At 32.3% G+C, this 22,422-nt stretch overlaps 1 protein-coding gene across 1 annotated transcript; it reads right to left on the bottom strand.

The window, feature by feature from the left end:
* Positions 1–7,549: 7,549 nt before the first annotated feature.
* Positions 7,550–8,302, bottom strand: LOC123710211 (enhancer of split malpha protein-like). Its single transcript, XM_045661979.1, has one exon. The coding sequence runs from the start codon at positions 8,271–8,273 to the stop codon at positions 7,797–7,799; it is 477 nt and encodes a 158-aa protein (XP_045517935.1). The 5' UTR covers positions 8,274–8,302; the 3' UTR covers positions 7,550–7,796.
* Positions 8,303–22,422: the final 14,120 nt, after the last annotated feature.

Genomic DNA, 22,422 nt, shown 5'->3' with positions numbered 1-22,422 from the left:
TGATCTTAGTGAATGTGAAATGAAAAGTGTAGCACAAATTAACAACAAATATCCTGCTTCAATGTTAGTGATGTGTTTATTATAGTTCGTTGCTGACTGCGGAGAAAACACACTTTTACCGTTATATGAGTACTAACTTATATGGCACAGAATCTATGTTTTAAACCTATTTATTTCACGATATATGTGGGTGAATATTATATGTTTTATGAACACAATTGCATTAACTTACAAAACAAATTTATTTCTGTATTTTTCTGTTTACGTCCACAATTTTTACCAATGTGGAAATAAACAAAGCTTAATTTATTAACTTATAATATTTGTAAAGCTGTGTTTAAGAGTACCTTAGATATTTTATACATTAACTAACAGCATGCAATAGAGTACAAATAACTTTGTCCTGATTGATTCAGAGAGTTAGCGAAATAAATACTCCTTCATTTCTTAACGTAGATTTATATTTTATCGCATGATTTAAAAGTAAAATACTTTTCGTACAAATTTACGAATAGCATGAAAACTGAATGTGATTCGTAAAGTATGAGATGTTTATAATTCAGGGAATAGGAACAAAAAGACACACGTTTGCTTTTTTAATGCCAAGTTATATAGGCATGGCTAAAATCTAACATAGTTTTCGTACAAATTAACTAACAGCATGAAAACTGAGAGTGATTCGTAAAGTATGAGATGTTTACAATTCAGGGAATAGGAACAAAAAGACACACGTTTGCTTTTTTAATGCCAAGTTATATAGGCATGGCTAAAATCTAACATAGTTTTCGAACAAATTTACTAACAGCATGAAAACTGAGAGTGATTCGTAAAGTATGAGATGTTTACAATTCAGGGAATAGGAACAAAAAGACACACGTTTGCTTTTTTAATGCCAAGTTATATAGGCATGGCTAAAATCTAACATAGTTTTCGTACAAATTAACTAACAGCATGAAAACTGAGAGTGATTCGTAAAGTATGAGATGTTTACAATTCAGGGAATAGGAACAAAAAGACACACGTTTGCTTTTTTAATGCCAAGTTATATAGGCATGGCTAAAATCTAACATAGTTTTCGAACAAATTTACTAACAGCATGAAAACTGAGAGTGATTCGTAAAGTATGAGATGTTTACAATTCAGGGAATAGGAACAAAAAGACACACGTTTGCTTTTTTAATGCCAAGTTATATAGGCATGGCTAAAATCTAACATAGTTTTCGTACAAATTAACTAACAGCATGAAAACTGAGAGTGATTCGTAAAGTATGAGATGTTTACAATTCAGGGAATAGGAACAAAAAGACACACGTTTGCTTTTTTAATGCCAAGTTATATAGGCATGGCTAAAATCTAACATAGTTTTCGAACAAATTTACTAACAGCATGAAAACTGAGAGTGATTCGTAAAGTATGAGATGTTTACAATTCAGGGAATAGGAACAAAAAGACACACGTTTGCTTTTTTAATGCCAAGTTATATAGGCATGGCTAAAATCTAACATAGTTTTCGTACAAATTAACTAACAGCATGAAAACTGAGAGTGATTCGTAAAGTATGAGATGTTTACAATTCAGGGAATAGGAACAAAAAGACACACGTTTGCTTTTTTAATGCCAATTTATATAGGCATGGCTAAAATCTAACATAGTTTTGGTACAAATTTACTAACAGCATGAAAACTGAAACTGATTCGTACAGTAAGAGTTTATTATTCATGGAATAAGAACAAAAATACAACATGTTTGTTTGTTAATTGCCAATTTATATAGCATGGCAAAAATCTAACATAGTTTTCGTTCAAATTTACTAACAGCATGAAAACTGAAAGTGATTCGTAAAGTATGTGATGTTTATAATTCAGGGAATAGGAACAAAAAGGCAACACGATTGTTTGTTTAATGCCAATTTATATAGCATGGTTTAAAAGTAACATAGTTTTCGTACAAATTTACTAACAGCTTGAAAACTGAATGTGATTTGTAAAGTAAGAGATGTTTATAATTCAGGGAATCGGAACAAAAAGACAACACGATTGTTTGTTTAATGCCAATTTATATAGGCATGGCTAAAATCTAACATAGTTTTCGTACAAATTTACTAACAGCATGAAAACTGAAAGTGATTCGTAAAGTATGTGATGTTTATAATTCAGGGAATAGGAACAAAAAGGCAACACGATTGTTTGTTTAATGCCAATTTATATAACATGGTTTAAAAGTAACATAGTTTTCGTACAAATTTACTAACAGCTTGAAAACTGAATGTGATTTGTAAAGTAAGAGATGTTTATAATTCAGGGAATGGGAACAAAAAGGCAACACGATTGTTTATTTAATGCCAATTTATATAGCATGGTTTAAAAGTAACATAGTTTTCGTACAAATTTACTAACAGCTTGAAAACTGAATGTGATTTGTAAAGTAAGAGATGTTTATAATTCAGGGAATAGGAACAAAAAAACACACGTTTGCTTTTTTAATGCCAATTTATATAGGCATGGCTAAAATCTAACATAGTTTTGGTACAAATTTACTAACAGCATGAAAACTGAAACTGATTCGTACAGTAAGAGTTTATTATTCATGGAATAAGAACAAAAATACAACATGTTTGTTTGTTAATTGCCAATTTATATAGCATGGCAAAAATCTAACATAGTTTTCGTTCAAATTTACTAACAGCATGAAAACTGAAAGTGATTCGTAAAGTATGTGATGTTTATAATTCAGGGAATAGGAACAAAAATGCAACACGATTGTTTGTTTAATGCCAATTTATATAGCATGGTTTAAAAGTAACATAGTTTTCGTACAAATTTACTAACAGCTTGAAAACTGAATGTGATTTGTAAAGTAAGAGATGTTTATAATTCAGGGAATGGGAACAAAAAGACAACACGATTGTTTGTTTAATGCCAATTTATATACTTCGCATGGCTAAAATCTAACAGTTTACGTATATATTAACAAACAGCATGTTAATCGCGTTACCAGTGATTAGTAATGTGAGTGTTCAGAGAAATACTACATTTAACAACTGATACAACCAATACATATTTAAAGATGAATTAGTTATATTTGCCTGCTAACTTACAGCATGTAATCGACATGATGTTAATGCTAGTTTGTTTTTTCCTCTATAAAATAATGGCAAAAAGGCAGATGAGCCCTACCTGATATTAAGTGACATCAAGACGGTCACAGTGTCAGAAGGCTTGATAGTATGTTGCCAGCCTTTAAATGTTTTTACTAGAAGAGCCCTAAGTCGAATTGCCAATTTATGGTAAAAATGCAGGAAGGCAATATTTCAAACTATTTTTAAATTTAGGTACTTGTAATCTTATAGCTATAAACTGAGTCCTGTATTAAGAATTAATGATAAGCCCGCATCAATCCTCTAAATCGCTTTTTTTGCTAATCCGAACAAATCCGTAACTTTTGATAGAGATGAAGTTGGTAAAGCAATTTGGATTCTTAATGCCTATAATTATGTCCCGTTTCTGAAAAGATCATCAGAGTAAACATTTAAATGTCAAATATCTGGTTAAGTTATAGTCTAAATTGAGTTGCTTAAATCATTACTGCCCGTACTAAGATACGTATCATGAAACAGACTTGACAAGTATGGAACAAAATAATTCATAAAAATTGAAACGTGTTTCTGATATCAAGATTTTATTAAACATTTAAACAAAACTAAAATGGTTAAGTTTTAGTAATTCGACTGATAGTCCTTTTGAAAACTGGGCATAATTTACCTAATAGTTGTATCTTTATCTTTATTATAGCTAGTAGTAATGATTAACGTCCATTATCCACAAAGATAATGGACGACTCGGAGAACAGGTTTCGTTTGCAATAGTTTTGGATTTGCATTAAAATGTATGGTTTTAAATGTGACTAATTCTTTTATTTGCACTAAATACTGTCTCAATAACAGTTCATTCAATTTATTATTATCAGTTGTGTAATCTCATTGTTTGCTATTTTTCTGAGTCATCGTTTTATTTGTTCTGATTAAGGAGTATACAGCTGTATAATATATTCGGAAATATCATTTCATCCCCGGTGGAAGTACCCATAGCATGCTGATCTTTACTTTGAATTAACATTTTCTTTGTTTTGATTGGAAAGCCATCCTTAAGATGAACGGAAATTCAATTTAAATATGCATATGCTCACCTATTTCGAATTTATATAGATAAATTGTGTATAACACAAAATTTATATAAATACAAGCAGTATTTTTATAAATTTTGTTCTTGTATGAAATTTTACAGGTTTTGAAGTTTTTTTTTAAATAATTTGTATTAGTAATGTTTAAGAGTATAGTCTTTGCTACGTATACTAGGTACTTATTATTTATCGCTACTATAAACTAGTACTAATAAACTAAAAACAACCGCTTATCATAACAAATAATTTAAATAACAAACCCTTAAGAAATAATAAGTGCGCTGACGCATGCTCAAAGTGTATCAGTGGTAACTGGTAACATCTGAACAAACATAAGATGATCTCACTCTTACATTATTCAGGTGTATTGAACGTAGATGAATAGTTCATCAACGACCTTACTTTGATACAGTATAATCGTCGCTTAGATATGACCTATATAATCCGTCTATATTTTTCTTATGACAGTTTACACAGTGACAGATGACAGTTGAACAGAGAGAAAACAGGCAGGACGGACCTGATGTTAAGTGCCGCTCATGGACACTCATATTGCCAGAAGGCTCGCAAGTGCGTTGCAGGCCTTTTAAGAATTGGTACGGAATTTTCTTGAAGGACACTAAATCGATTTGATTTCTGAAAAACACCAAGGGTCTGATTTGAAATACGGTAGAAATTTATATTATAGTGTATATAGTATTTGTGTAGGCAAAAAAAGCTAAATCGAAAAATACAATTGAAAAATTAATTCATTTATGTTATTTTGTATATGTTATGCCCATGGTGTGATTACTGTGGAAATTATTTTATTGTTACATTTCTTATAACCGTCAAATAAGACATATGTTGTTGACATAAAAAAAATTAATAGACATCTATAATTACGAAAAATACATTTTATTGAGAAAGAATCAAGCACGTATGGTATGGCTTACTCTCATTAATTTAATCCCAATTTGTGATCCCTTAAAGGCTTCGTTATTGATAAAAAACGAACTGTAATTAATTAAAAGCTCTATTATTCTCTTATTGCTTTAGCTGGGTTACTTGCTTTTTATAAAAATAACCGTAATTATACTTTAAACCAAACCGGCTGAAAACGGGTATTTATTACTCCATTTTAACTGTAAATAGTATGTATTTTACATAGATGTCTTAATCAATATTATTCGTAAATTATGTATTCATGTAACTAAACATAACAAACAAATATACAGTATTTACACTTTTGTTAATCTACATAGAAATAATAAAAGTAATTAAAATTTTATATAAAAAAAATTAAAACAAATTTAACGCTGGCAGCATTTCTGTTGAATTGCGATACTTTCTATTAGTTATATGTAAAATTCTATCAATTTCGTTTATTACTTTGTATCTTTAACAATCCAAATTAAATTGTCAGTTCTATATATAATTATTGTGGCTACAATTAATACAATATATACATTTAAATATCCTCGAAATTCAGGACACGCGCAAGATTTGCATTCTTAACAATGCCACACGTGCAATCGAAATTGTAAAAAAATTAACCCAAATTTCGCAAGAGTTGCGGAATTTTAAATAAGGGTTGCAAAAAATCCTTTCTAACCCGAGAGTCCAACTGAACACGTGCATGGGTTAAATAACAATGCATCGATGAGTCACGACTCGAAACGTCGAATTCGTATTATGAAAGTCGAAGAAAAAAACACCGTCAAGGAATTGTACATCTGCCCGAAATTCTCACGGATCTCGGTCTTGTATTTATACCGGTCCTACCTACGTATTACTTGCGCCTGATTATGACAACTGGGCGCCTAGCGGTATCACTCGACGGCTTTTTAATCAATAGCTCACAATTTACATATCAGGTTCCGATATCGTGGCATAGGACATATGCAAATTTGTTTGTCAATTTAGAATTTCTCGCCTCGTAATTGGTTCACACGAAATTGTGAAACTTGTTTTGTATCGGAAAAGTAAAGATTTCTGCATGATTGCAATGACTTTATGAGATAGATAAAAAATATGTTTAGTTATCAATTATAAAACTACTAAATGCGAACCTCTATCAACGTGGGACTATGAATTACAAAAGGATTCGATGGTCTATGCATAGAAAAGTAATAATTATTACTTAGTAAAACAGTAGGTAGCACGCTGCGCTGCCCACAGTGATCTATTTTTACATTTATTTCTCTGGATTTCATTGAAAATACACGTGCGCGTTATTGTTAATAGTAGTATTGTATAGTAAAATAACAGAATTGTTTGCGCACGTTTTTCTATATAAAAGCATCGACAGGTTGCGACAAGTCAGGACTTGCTTTTTAAGGTTGCACAATTTGCATCGCAATTTTATCGTGAATGATGAGATGCGTTTTTATAAATTACTCGCATGAAAGTAATAAATTGCTGCTGCTGTGTTTCCTTGTAATTATTACAGGTTTTAGTGTAAAACGTTTTAATTATTTGGGAATTAGACAAAAAGATGTAGATCGTCGTAGCTGGGCAGATTAGGTGGTCGGGTTAAGTTCGCGCTTGTTATCTAACAAAGACCTAAAAATGCCTTCGCAGTTTAACGACTTTGCCTCATTTACTGGGAACTAACAGCAACATTAGAGCTTCAGAGATTTATCCATAATTTGCTTTAAGTTGTATGTAAAGCTTATTCTTTGAAAACTTAATCATTTATTTCCTAATAATTGTATTTATATTCACCAAAATGTTATTCTTTAAATAAATTAACTCTTTACAAAAAAGGTTTAAGTATAATGTACAACAACATATTACTTATATGTATTTGTACTATCAATCAATCAAAATATCGATACTCAATAGAAAAGATACATTTTAATTTTTGGAGTTATATCAAGGCTCTGTAGATAAAAATCAATCATTTCAATACGCCATACAAAAGATAAAGAATCAAAGTTAATAATTTTATCTCAGTACAAAAAGAATATTGAAGATTGAATTCCCTACAAGCTATTAAATATCTAATCATCTCTCGTCAATCAGAAATAGCTATCAAGATTAATGTTAACAAAAAGAAATGGACATTATAAAAAATAACCATTAAGAATCCAGTAGCTGGTCCACTGCACGTGCTATAGAGTTTACAATATAGATTGTATACCTATGTTATCTGTAGCTCGAGCCAACTTCCCGCCACAGCCCGAGCCAAACTTGTCTGACTGCTTTGATACTAATATTCCTTACTTAACTTTAACTTGACTGGTTATTCTTGTTAGTTATTCTTTTATATTCTTTACGTCTGTGTAGGAAGCATTTGTTCTTATTAATGGTGGCGAAAGGAAAGAAAGTAATAATTTTCATATCATTTTATTTTAACCTTCAAAATTTGTATACAGTATAAATAAGTTAACAGCTTAAACAATTAAAGCTTAAAAGCATGATCACATACAGATCCTACATTACTTTATACAATAAAATATCACAACACAGTGTAATTAAAGCTTTATGGAGTTATCACGCGCTGGAAGCCCATACCTAAACCTAGATTCTATATGGCACTATAGAATAAAATTAAAGCTAAGATCACAGACGATTTTGAAACAGCAGCAGGCACTGGTTTCGGAAGACACTTGGATTGTTGTTTTGGAAGATCATTAAGCTTGAACCCAACGGTCTTGCATGACCGATGGGTACTGCTGTTCGGCGGTTTGGCACTCGGTGTAATAGTGGGCCGCTGCGAAGTCAGATTCCGATTTGGATACTGTGGTCCAAAAGAAGGTGCCGGCGTCAGTGCGGGCAAAGTGCACAGGGATGTAGAAGTCTTCACGAGAAACTGGGACAAGGTCGTATGACTCGTCCTTGTTGCAGACGAGGAAGGCGGCGGACTGGCAAGCTTCCATGTCATTGAAGATCTTGCGTTCGAGCGCTTCGTTGCACGAGTTTTGCTCAGCCTCGATGCACGTGTCAATAATTTTGGCGGGAGATCGCTTCGTTGTTTTCTTGATGATTTTCATTAAAGGCTTTAATAGCGCTTTGAAGCCACTGTTCTTCATTTTTTCACTGTTATATTTGTTCTCGTTGATCGAGTTGTTTGTTGAGATGATGTATTCGTTGTTCGCGTATAGAGACATTTTAGTGAGTTGTGAGAGCGTGTGTTGCAAGTGAGTAAACGAGCGGGAATGTGGGGCTGATCGGCCGCGCGTCGCATTTATACTCACCGGTCCGCCCCCAACACAAAAGCTGTGTGTATGTGAAAAGCTCCCTCGCGTGTGTGGGTGATATTCGACTATTATGTTTTTCGTAAACATGAAACGCCATATCATTATGGTTTGTGTATTGTAATCTGGATTGAGGTAGAGTGACATTGTTACGTGTTCCTATAGTTACAGTTAGCTCTACGGTATGCTACATTTGTAACTGTTAGTATTATTTAGTGCTACGGCGTAGTATGTACGTATATTGTTTTAACTAAGATTTTGCCTTGCAAATTTGTTGAGTTTATAAGAAGGATTTTCAAAGTTTGCTTTTTTATGTTCGTTACTTCCAGCTATACTCTCAATACCTACTTATGGATAGGTACAAAAACAAACATTTGTCTAACACTTCTATCTAATAAGAGATTCCTTTCAATGATAACCACACCGTTGATAGTCACGCGTTGACCACGAGCCGTGGGCAAACAGCACATGTTTATAATTAACTCGCTCGTGGTTGACAATAGGATTATTATAGAGGGGTCAACAAGTCGCACGGGGTCGAACCAACCCCTCTGTTTAGGGTGCACTTGAGCGTGCAATGTGAAATGCACCCTACCTTATTCATAAGAGGTCAGATGACCTTATTAGATTAAAAGGTTTGCAATTTTTCTATATTTTTTTCATGATAATAGATTTATGGTTAATTTCTGTTACAATTATCAAACATCATAAGATTTATAGCGGTTCAATTTAGGATTCATTATCATATCATATCATGTTTATAAAAAGAAATCATCCAGATAGAATACCACCTACACAAAAATTTCAACTCATTCGAGTCCAAACATGTAAGATTTTTTTGATGTCCGAAGAGTAACAAAAAAAATAAGTCTAAAAGAAATCAGTGTAGCGGTGATATCGCCGAGCCAATGGGGTGCGCGAGAGACGGCAGGTGCTGTGATCGAAACTTGCACACATACGATACCAGTTTAAATATACGATCTTTGAACACGTGCATTCGAAGGGGACCAATATATTAAAATTCAGATAGTTAAAGCAGGACCGCGTATATTTTTTATCGATATGAATAGATTCACGACTCCTTCATATCCGAAATAGGGTAACGCAAAGGCTAATTTGGTTATTGAAAATTGAGGGGTTGTTCGTGGGAATACTCTCCGCTTCTAGGTTCCCAGGGTTGCTCGCACATTGAGCTTTTTTTCGGCAATTCGAGATTCGGAACGACGACAGATGGCAAGCGTTCGATCGCGTTCTGCTTTTTTATATTAAATCGTATGGGTATTGGAATTAAACATTCCATTTAGATGCATCAGCGCGTTGAGGGTTGAGGGGATGAAGATGTAAACAAGTGTAAAAGGGGTCAGTGGGATTCGACCAAGGTTATAATTAAATATCTATTAGGGCCATTTTGAAATTATTAGTGATGATTGGGGCATTTTTGTTAATTACGCAAATTATGGGCAATCGAGTGTTAGATGAGATCTGATAATTACCATAGGATTGTGTGAGGTATAAGGGATTTTTTATGTTACCTGTCTGTATAGGTATCTTAAAGGTCCTATGTCTGAAATAGCTGTTTGTTATTGACGATGAAATGTGGGTTTCAATAGCAGTTATAATTTTTTCATTTCAGATACGGTTAATCATTTTCGTGGGTCCTTCGAGTCCAGTTCCTATGTGAAGAAGATATAAAAAGTTTATAACAATGGATTGCTAAGATATGAGGTGTACCTTGCGTCATTTCAAAGTGACATATTGTACCCCTCGGGATGACAAGTGTCTGGGTTTGGCTACGCCGAGGGCAGGGTAAGTGGGCAATTCACCCCTATTATAAGCTTTGTTTGCGATTCCTCTTGTTAAGATTTATATAGGGGAACGATAGTTATTGTATTATGTGATATTAATTTTTATGGGTTAGGAATCGGGATCGACCCTAATGATTTTATATTGTTACAAGAGTAAAATTTTATAAAATTAAGGAACATTTTATAATTGGAATTTATAAATTCAATTCGTTGCATCAGCACTAAAAAAAATGTGTGTCCTAATAGTCTTGCAGTACATATTTTACAAATTTGTGAATAACCTAAAAGTATTTTTATTTATTACAGTGAAACTGCAATCATCCAAAACATTTAATGGAATATATATTCTATTTGCAACTTAGTATCTACTTTATACTATAGACTAAATTTATGGATTTAATTCGTTAAGGCAGTTCTAGCCAAAAATGTATGTCCTTAAAGCCTTTCTGTTCATATATTCCAACTATGTATGTACCAAATTTGTTAAAATGAGTGAATTTATTTTATTAGAATCAAACTGCAATCGCGCAAAACATTTAATATAAGATATATTCTATTTACTATTTAAGAACTCTGTAATCAAATCTCTGCACCTGATCCCTCGACTGTGGGAATGTCCGTTACGTGATGCAACGAGGGTGAAAAATAAAAGCCATGTATAAATCACCCCTAATCGTTTATTTTTTGCTTATACACTTGTTCGTCACCTACACAGCGTATAAAACCAATTTGATCCGAAATCCGACTTCAGGTGCACGATGATTTTGAACCTTATTTTATAAGCAATATAGTTTAAAGTAATTATATATGGTTTTCATATGAACAAAAAGGTTGTGTTTGAAATAGAGTGGGGTGGTATTTTTAGGGGTTGTTGAACAATTAACCAAGCAGGTAAACTAATTTCAAATTTGAAAAGAAAAAGGTTGTATGATTTTGCATTTGTATTAGATTAGATTATGATGAGTTATTGTAAACTTTTTATAATACCATTATCTGAAATATGTAGTTAATAAAATTCATATCTTGCAGTAATAACTATTTCTCCCTTATATTGTACCTCTATCAAATAAGTACATTGTATAATTTAAGTAATGTAATGTAAATCACTTTACAGATGACGTTGACACTTGACAGTGTCAGTTTAAATGTTTGTTATTAAATAGCAGGTATACCGACTTGCTCCTGCCAAGTAACTATTCGCATTTAAAACTAATAAATTAAAAAATTCTAACTGGATTTACATCTTACTTAAGTGTTAATAAAAACAGTTATATTTTTACATTTGTTTTATTTCATAAATTTTATTTCTTTACATTAACATCACTTGTCACAATATTGACAGGTAAACACAGATATCAGAACCAATTAGATCAACTCGTTGGCAATTGTTTTGGGAAGTAGGTATCTGAAGGAGTGCCAGGAGCTGTGCTCACCAGACCTCACTATTATTTGGTTGTGACTCGACTCCATGCCGAGCCACTGAGCCAGAATGTTTCTACGTAATTAAGAAAACCTTCTTGGTTTATCTTATAACATGTACCTAGATTGAAAACAATTTTAACGTGAGTTTTTCTAGAGCATAAAAAGCGAGCTCAGATATAAACCAGTCCCCATTAAAGAAATTATCTCAAAAATTCTGATGAGCCAAGATCATTAGGAGTAAAAAATGATAATAATCCCTATCTCGTTAAAGTCTTATTCTATTTTGAATATCCATTTCGGGAAAGTAACGTAAAGGATATTATGTTATTTTTAATTAAGGATTCGTCCCGCTCTGCTTGTGGTAATAAAATGTAATAGGTTTTCTATATTTCGATTTTGTAGGGAGCATATCAGATTTTCTTGATTATAGACGATAGCGTACGACTAATCGATTTCACTGCTCATGAGTAACAATTACTGAATAGATAACTTATAAAACATAGTTAGGAAAAACAATTAGTCCTTTCTTTTCATTCATATATAAACACCATCGCTCAAATAGTGCGAATGATTCATCTATATAAAAATAGCATTTTTAATATTCTTAATCGGTATGTAATCAATAATTACCAAGATTTGTAAGGACATACAATCTTGCAATATAATTCGTATTGAACGTGTGATAATGGCGGGAAATCGCCTATCAATTCATAGACTCCACAGACTAATAATAATAATAAAGCCCGTTTATCTTGACAAAAAACATAGTATACAGCTTAGATTTTTTACATTTTATACATTACGTTATTTATCTTGTTATCCTATATGTACATAGTAAATTCAGTACTGTGGATCGGAAACCCTTCGCGGGTGAAGGCTTCCTCCAGCTTTTTCCAACTGACTCTATCCATGGCTTTCTTTCTCCATTCGCTAACTGTTACCGCTTCTATTAATTCTATCCACCTTTTTCGGGGCTCCCTCTTCTCCTTCTTCCCCTTGGTCCTTTCCATACAGTTGTCTTTAAAGACATCATAGATTTTTGACTAGACTTAAAAACGTTTTTTTTCGAATTTATAAAAAGCCCAGGGTTTGCAATAGTCACATAGTATTATTGAACCATGTTAAAACCTAAAAAACTCATTAAAATGAAATCCTTTTTTTAGAGCAATAAACATAATTGACTAGACGAGGATATTATCCCGAATTTAATGACGCCTAAGTTTATCAAGTCGTGAGCAATCAAAACGTAATAAAGCGAAATTTAGTCTAATTTATATGAAAATTAACACGTCAGTTAAGGGTTGGTAATGTGGTAAAAATGACGCTTTGGTTATGGTGATTGTAACTAATTTAACCCTTTCATTGGGAGCTAATTTAACCCTTTTCAGTGTAGTTAACCTGTAATCAATCAAAGTGGTATCGGGTTAACGACTACCGATTGAGCAACGAAAGTAGCTTGAAAATTACACCTTTTTGTGGCCATTATTTTGTGAGGTATGAGGGATTATACAAAAAACCTCTCAGAACAAACCTTATATAATTCGTAAATGTTTTGTTAGTAATATTTATGTGCAAATAAATAAGGTGTGAGATGATCTATTAAATGAATCAAGATACGAATTAAAATCTATATTGAAACATATATCAGAGATATAATTAAAGAAATGGTTTTGTCTTTTGTTAACATAGCTTTTACGCATTAAGAAAACAATTTTTAAATGAATTGAAGCTATGTATTATTATTATAAACTTATAATTATTTACATAATTTTAAATTTAAATTTTTCCGACCTTTCGCGTGCTTTTGCGTAAAGCTTATAATAATAAACTAAGAAAAAAATGGTTTTAAGGTTTTAGGTCTAAATAAATGGTTTTTAAAATCTTGTGTAATAGCCTATAGCAAAGAGGAGGAGTTTTTATCATTTACATAGGTTTTTTAAACTAAAAGTTACTAAGCACCCTTTAACAAAGAAAGTTCTTTTACCATTATATGACATGTATCTTTAGAAAACCAGGATCCCAGGAGCACTAGGCTTTCAAATAGTTTGCCTCATAAAGTATTGTTTTTGAATTATTAGTGTCTCAGTTTAACTTTAGTAAATAAAACAGTGAATGCATCATAAAGCTTAGGTCTGATGCTCGTGGAAAAAATTATAAATAAATTTGAACATCAAAAAGCCTCCTTGAAATACTTACCCATTTATACGTCAGATATGAGAATTAAACACCAGATAAATTACACCAAAAGTACTACTTAGCTGCCTGTAAAAGTCAAAATTCATCTCGTTTAGTACTCGTAATTATGCGTCACTAAGCGATGTTTTTCGCAAATAACATGTTTCAACTCATATATGAGGTTTTGATTTCCGCAGTTGTAACACCTTTTTACCTTAATTTGAGGCAGGAACACATAATTGCACATGATTGACGTCGTTCAAGTTAATTTGTCTTAATGATTGTAAATTGCTGTAGTAAAAATGAGCCTCGTGCGGTCCCATTCCGTTTTTTTTGATACTCTATTTATTATTTAATGTAAGAGTAGTTTATTTTAGCCGCATTTAATTTTCAGTGAGTACGTAAGAAACTTAATTCAAGTCAAGTCAAAATTCATTTATTCATATAGGTATTCAATGTACACTTATGAGCATAAAAAAAACATTTACATTTACTGTCAGTTCTCAAATCAAGGGCGTAGAAAGGAAGAGACAAACTGGCAATTTGTATTAAAACATAATTTTTTTATTATTAAAACGGAAAACTATTTAAAAAATCCGCTGAATTGGGCGGCAATATTGAACCCTTGTCGGACCGCTTTACCATAAACTTTCCACCGTAATTTGATGTTATATACGAGTACAACATTTCTTTCGTAACAAATAGGATACATTTATTGCGTGTAAAGTGTTGTCCATTTATCTGCTTTCAGCTACGTCCCTAATAAAATTTATTAATGTATATTAGTAAAAAGGGGTATACATTTTTTCATTATTTCTTTGTCCGCCAAAATATCAAGCGGAAGGAGCTGGTACTGTTGAGCTGAGCAGCCCAGAGGTGAGAACAGTATCTACCTACTCCATGTGGGACTGAATTTGTGCTTTATAGAGTTACAAGTGGTGGTCGGGTGTGAAGTACCGTCCGCCTTGCTCACCAATCTTGCTAGAGGCTAATTCAGCCTTACCTTCCAAATGACCGCGAAACTGAACGTCATTCGAAATGTCAACGCCCAAAATTTCGATTTTGGTGTTATATAATACTATATATATATATATCAATTCCTGAACTACAATTTAAGGCAATTCATTTCTTTCTCTCTTTCTTTTCTTCTGACTTTGAATACACTAAGATCTAGTAGTATTCGAAGACAGACTTAGCGCTATGTATGACTCCTGTATGTCAAAAACGCATTGAATTTTGGACGTGTATCGTTTCATTGAGTTCTAAGACAAAAACACCCTTTAAAAATTCAGCTATAAATTCGAAATAAAATAAGGATCTTATCACAACCCTAAATAATAGCGATAATGTGAAAAATAAAAAAGATTACATTTGATAAGTAAGGCTGTCGCAGCGGGCTTTATCGTATGGTAGTAAAAAATCCTGATGACACCACTTAGAAAAGGGGATTTCTTATAGTACTACCTATACACAGTTCACAACATACTATTTGTAGGTAATTCTTCGTTAGTTTTGATGTATAAACACTAAATATTGGTTTTAAAACGTTTATTAATAATGAGGTTATGGATAACTAAAGTCTACGTCTCGTTACGCAGTTTCATTTTAAATTAACATTTTAAAGATTTTAATTAAGAGCATTATTTTTGACGTTTAAAAATTTTGAGCCCAAGATAATTGGGTCCTTCACGTGTACTTTAAATGTAAATTTTTTGAAATTCCTCTTTAATTATCATAAGGGACGTTATCTTAAAGTTCGGCGGTGGCTGCAATCTTTAAGGTCTTGGGTTTGTTGTTGATAAGGTAATGCCGTATCCAAGATTATATTTTTTTCAATTCGCTTTTTGGCCGCCCGTATCAAAAACTGATAGAGAAGGTCGAAAAAGGTTGCGTTGAAGTTTTTATATCTTGCTAATCGTTGGTACCAAAACTATCATTAAAATACTGTAGGAGAGACTACCGTGCCTAAACTAAGTTTAAATTTATTTATAATACACGTTGGAACTACATGAATATCCTCATTCATGAAGGACCTTTATAACTACGCTTCTGCGAAATACCATTTCCAGGATTCCTCATTCAAACATCCGGCGGCTATTTAAGGGCAAAGCCGGGTTCAATCTGTGAAAACAAAGAGTCATCATCGATCATTTTAACGGACCCCGTAGTCGGTAAACCGAAAACCGTGCTCCGAAATTACGGGCCTAAGAAAACAAGAAAAACACCGAAGATTTATTTAAGGGAGCGTAAAGATCTGTTTATGGTATGCGTCAGTAATTAAGGGGCGGCGCACACGTGCGCGCGCGCAAAAAGGAACAAAAAACTATACCTGTTCCTTCTAACGGCGACAGGTCCGCTGACGTGATCACGATTGGCTCTCAAAGTTTTACTATTGGGTCAAAATGATATCTCAGAACTTAGTTTATAATTACTTTCGTTATTAAGATACTTTACGAAGGAAATATTTGTTAGAGGAAAAACTCAATTAAATGTATAATCCATATTATTTATAATTAACAAAAAAAAACTCCGGATATCAAATATCCTTTATACAACTTAAGTGTATAGTTAAAATTATTGAAGATTTTCCATTTTTAAGTATAACACATGAGTAAAACACACGATTTTTATAGTGTTGCGTTAACTGCAATGTTCGCGTTTAAATATCACAAAGTTTGAGAACATGTGAACTTGCCTTTCCTAAATGTTATCTTATTATGGCTAAAATGACTTCGGTGTTCAAAGATAATAGTCGGGGTTGCTTACCATTTTTTACCGACTTTGATACATAAAGTCTTGCGTGTTGCAGGATCCGATTTTAAGATCTTGCTTTTTGACACGTTACATATTTTATTTTATTTGATTATAACAAAGTTCGTGGAATGTAAATTGTTTAATATTCGCAATTTTATTTCGAACATTTTTGTATTGTTTTATAAATTATTATATTTAATAACAAATTACTTTTAAGTAATACGCTTGAAAAACTTTAATAGAATGTTTTAAACAAAATTATGAAAATAGTCTATGTATTTTTGCATATTATATAGTGCTTTGTTTTCGTATCATAAACCTATCTAATTGTACTTTCGAACGTGTTCATTTACCCTATATATTAAGAATAACAAAACGAACTATGTTTGAAAATTTATATAACTAATTAAAAAGAAATATATGTCAACACAATTTTCTTTAAAACTAACAAATCCCCGTTGACACAACCATACTTACTTAATTTTAATTTAATAATTTCCGTCTCCAGGGTGTTTTGGCTCCAGGGAGCGAATGATAGATTGCTGTTTTTGTTTCAAAACTAAATAAGTTAAATATTCGTTAACATACTTATAAGCCTATATATAATGTTTGGGATTGAATTCTTAAAAGGCTATATAGTAGAATTTATGATATACCTAGATCGTCGACTGTTTTTGAAAGGTTCGGCATAACATTAAATCGGATCAAAATGTATTGTGTTAGTGTTTAGTATCTACCTGTGTACTTTATTCGATAATTATTTTTTATTTAAATAAATTAAATTCCTATACAAACACTAAGAAACCAAATTATACAGAAACCATAAAAGTTAATCCTTTTAAGTTTAACAAATGAAGGGTCTTTTATCGTCAATCTGGTGGTGTTAGTTACAAGGCATTGGAGGTGATAACAATCGCTTTATCAGATCCCCCTTTTGCTATCTCCATCTAAATAGGCTTGGTTTGATCACATTAGCATGGCTCTTTAGAGATTTTTATATAGTTTTATTTATCTACATATTGAATGCGGTTGCGTTTTGTTTTTAGGGAAATCATAATGAAAACAGAATTTTTGTACATATTGTCATCTCTTCATCTCTACATCTTTGTTGTCAAACTCACTTGCAAAAAGTATTTACTACGTACCTTAGGCAAGACTTTAGTTGAGATCGAAGTCTAAAGTGATTTTAAAAGTTATACAACGATGCAGTTTTTATTTCTACTTAATTCAAAAAAATATGTAAAATATCTAGTTTGTATCAAAATATTTTGTCTAATCCGCCGACAGCCCCAGCTTAAAGATAATATTTGTCCACAGCATCAATTGTATTGTAACATTTGCACAAAATCATAATCTTGTCACGGTACACTTGACACGAATGAGGATGGGATTACCGCGATTTTTATCAAAGATATTTTGCCAAACATATTTATCGACTGTATTTGTAACAATATAGATGTGAGATTAATTCCCTGCGTATCTTATTGTTGTATTTATTATTTAGATGTGAAGATGTTATGAAATAATTTACGTAAATGCATAATAAACTTTATAACAATTGTTACAATTTACAAATTGTACACTGTCCTATTCGTGAGTTAGAATACCATTCGGGCTTCAGGAGACCTAGATACTAGATCCTATAGAGCAGTGTTGACTTAGTGGCTTCAGCGTGCGACTTTCATCCCCGAGGTCGTAGATTCGATCGCCGGCTGTCCACCAATGGATTTTCTTTCTATGTGCGCATTTAACATTAGCTCAAACGGTGAAGTAAAACATCATGAGGAAACCGGCTTGCCTTAGAGCCGAAAAGTGGACGGCGTGCGTCCGGTACATAAGGCTGATCACCTTTTTGGCTATTCGATTAACAAATGACCATGTAACAGATACAGAAAGAAGTCCAAACCTAAAAAGGTTGTAGCACCATTGTTTTTTTTTCATTTTATTTTAAAACCTCCTCGAGTTAGTGCCAATAAGCTTTGTTTAATTAAGACTTCAATCAGCATGGATTTATATAAATATGTAATGTTAACAAGAAACCCAACAAAATAATATGTCAATAAATCTACGTGTCTTTTAATAAACTGAATTACATTTTAAAGTAATATATAACGCATTGTCCATATACGATCCTAAATCGCGCTTATCTTATAGACACGATCTCTACTGGTCGGTGTAGAGTTACCATTCAATATAATTCTCAAGCCAACAATGTAAAATTTACGCCTGAATTAATTTTCTTTATTATCACTGTTATATTATTCGGGTTTGCATTTTCTTTGGATGTTTTAACATTTGTTAGTTCTTTGATAGAAATTGTATGGCATCATAGATCGTTTAAGATTCTTGTGTTGTATAAATATAATGTTTTATCTGTCTTATCATCGCCGTTTCACAATAATGATAAATTATAATCTAAGGTCCACTATAATAATTGAGATCCTTCATAAACATTTACTTTCGTCACTTTCTCTCAACGTGGACGCTGTCATGAAAAGAGGGTTTTATATCAAACGCCCGGAGGAAATTAATATTCGTGGGCCAGTTAGAAACATTTCCAGTATTACCTAGGTGTAATATAACGTTTAATTTCATAAATAAATTGTGCGACATAAACTCCCATATTTTGGGTCCTTCAAAAACTTTCTCCGACAAAAAATTTAGAAGAAATAAATGTTTAAATGTTATCTGAACATCAATTTGGTGTTCTATGACAAAAATAATATTAATACTCAATAGTGAATTCCGGTATGCGAAACATTTCGGTTACAATACACTGGGAGGGCCAAGAGCTAAAAGCGGCATCACTAACAAATATTTTGGAAATATTTCCACAACTTGTCGGCATTTTATCCGCCGCTTCTTTCCGTTTAGTTACCCAATGCATTTTGTCATGAAATTTCGAGGTCTTTAACGACGTATTCAGCCACTGTAAAAGCAACTGTAAGTTGTACAATTAAGTAACGCTTTTCCATAAAATTAACGAAGGACTTAGGTTAAAAGGAAACAAATGTTTATTATCGAAGAACGAAATCTTTACGAAAAACTAAAAATACTCGCAAAAAATAAAGATCGCGCAGTTATGGATTAGGGTTGTCATATAAATCTCAATTTATTAACTAATGCCATAATTTTTAATAAATTGATGGGATCCATTGGGTAGTAATTATGAACATCCTTTTGTATTTTCAAAATATTTTAACAATAAAGTTTATTAATGCTCCTTTCATTAAAGATATGTTGTTTTTATGCGATACATTATTTGCTTACCTATTTTAGTAATAAAATTTGTAGGCTTTTCCACAGATTAAAAATCTTTCTGCACATTTCTTAAATACTTATATTGTCAGACTTTATTGCGTCAGCTAGGTAGGCTCTTAAGAGACATTGGAATAGACTTTCGTATTACATAAAACAATGCAAGTTGTAGAACGAAAGGTAATGTATATAATCACAAAAAATAATCAACTTATTTCATTTATAAGGCTATGGTGTCAACCCTACACTTATCTTTCATCTCGTGCCACGTAATTTGACACTTTTCTCTGACAAAGCGCACATTTACTGACACAGACAGACCTATGAACCGCAGCAAAAACCTTTGACGAGCAAAAAGCAATTAGCGTTTTTTCCTATTTCTAACAAAATTATATTTAAAGGAATGTTTTTAGAAAAAATAGTTAGCACGTGTTAAATGGTAACATGTGAACTTAAAGTATTTCTTATTTTTCATAATTAGGCCGTGAAGTTCTAAGATAAGAAACTGCGGCGGTATGAGGAAATAGGAATATGAGAAATTCTCTTTTTTCATTTTAATGTATAATAAGCCTAAACCGGGTTTTTTGTACTTATTATTCAGGCTGAAGAATATATGGTTTTCTATATTCAGTTGATTTAGAAACTAGTTTCGCTAATTTTCGTAACACTTTACCGGCGCCTATGTTATGTGGCTGCATCCTCTTTATTTTTGTAAAACTTAAGACCAGCTTCAATACCCTATTAGTAAATTAAAAAAGACGTATAAGCAGAGGGGAACTGCAATTCCTGAAAACAAGATTTCGGTGCGTTGAACTATCTTTAACAAAGTATGATGGTACCCAATTGTACATAGCTGTTTTCATAGATCATTTATTTATACATTTAAAAAAAACTATTTTGTTGTAAAGATGTACACAAAATGGTAATCAATCACACTTGCGAATCAAATTCGCGAAGATATAAAAGATCTATGCCCGAAGGCGATATAAGATCCGTATCTATTAATCCGAACAGGAAACTCATTGTGGAAGACCAGATGCGAAATTCCAAATATGAAGATTCTAATTGTTCCGTATTCAATGCACTTGTAGGCGTGGTAGTACGTTCCGTTCTTTTTATCGGGAAATGGTGTCAGACAGTTATGTATTGTGATGTATATATAGCTTTCATAAGCTTTTTATTACCTTACGGTGTTTTTATTTTGTAGGTAGGTTCTTATGTACAATCTAAGTTTCAGGAGCTTAACATATACCTACATATTGAAGGACGTGAATGATAAGTTAATTCTATTTTTAAATTTGCAAAAAGCAAGGTGCGAACTGTCAATTCTTTATTTAAAATAAAAAAATGTTGAGGCATAAAAGGAAACTAAAAATCAACTCAAGCGGCAAATTGGTATCGAAAAAGGATTTTCTACTGTTTTGAAAATAGAGATCGCGTCGCGGCGTACTTTGAAAAGGATTAAAGCTCAGGAACCAAATAAAAACCTCTATACGAAACTTTTAAGATTGTTTTTACAGCTTACGGGTTCTTTGTCGGGTACAATGCAAGGGTTTGCTCGCAATGTTAGATTTCTTGTAAATTTTATGCTTCTTGAATGGATTCTTCGTATCCTTTGACGGGGTCTACGTGATTGTGAATACGCTTGTTTCTGTTTCATGGTCTTAGGTTTTCAATGGGGCTGCAAATAAGCACGCTTTGTGAGCTTTCTATTAGTCTCGCTTCCTACTTAGTTTTGTAAGTTGCCGCAAATTCGTGCGTTTAAATTGACTCTGTTTAACAATTGTTGGATAAGGAAGTATCGAAGTACGAAAGACATTTGAACGAGGATTTAGATATCAGTTATTATAAAGATAAAACTTGTTTAGTATAGTATACAAATATGAATCAAAATCAGTTCTAATCTTAAATTATGAGGGGGCAGCTAAACTGTCGTTTTATCAGTGAAATTATTTAAAACAAATAATGCAAGAGCTACCTACCTTCTTATGAAAGTGTGAAACTTGCGGTTAATTTTTACATCCGTCAGGACTATTAAGTTACATGCTAATTGAAAATTCCGAAGTTTTTGCCTCAACGATAAGCCGTCGTACATAGAAAAAAATACACCAAAGTAACATATAAAAGTTGAAGTAAATTGTCTTTGTAATTGAAATTGTGTGACCTATATTACTGGTCATCTAATAGAGGTAGGGTATTAGCAAAAACAAAGTACTTGCGTTCAACCTATCTATATTTAGAAATTGTTTATTGAATTCATATTACAAAGGAGGTAAAACATCTATGACTAATTATAATTATACTTTAAATTGTGCCTTTGTGATTTATAATTAGCCATTCTGTATATAGTACTAGACCTTTTGTCTGGCCTTGCAAAGGTGACATGATAAATTACTATTTCATTTAAAGCTGTATTTATGTTATATTAAAATAGTGTGAAACTATTAGAAGAGAGTATATGTAGAAAAATAAAGGCTGGCTGAAGTGGTTCGTCATACTATCATCATTGATATGGGAGTTATGTGGCAAAGCTCAATAGACGGTAAAAACTTATTTTAAAGACACTTCAAGGGTCATTATAGCGTTGAGTTCAACACCGTAAATCCATTTGTCAGGCTCTTCAAATACTCAAGGATGTAATATTTCTA

This window comes from Pieris brassicae, chromosome 1 (assembly GCF_905147105.1).
Source record: "Pieris brassicae chromosome 1, ilPieBrab1.1, whole genome shotgun sequence".
Classification (NCBI taxonomy): Eukaryota; Metazoa; Arthropoda; class Insecta; order Lepidoptera; family Pieridae; genus Pieris; species Pieris brassicae.
This window is presented reverse-complemented; position numbering and strand designations above follow the sequence as displayed.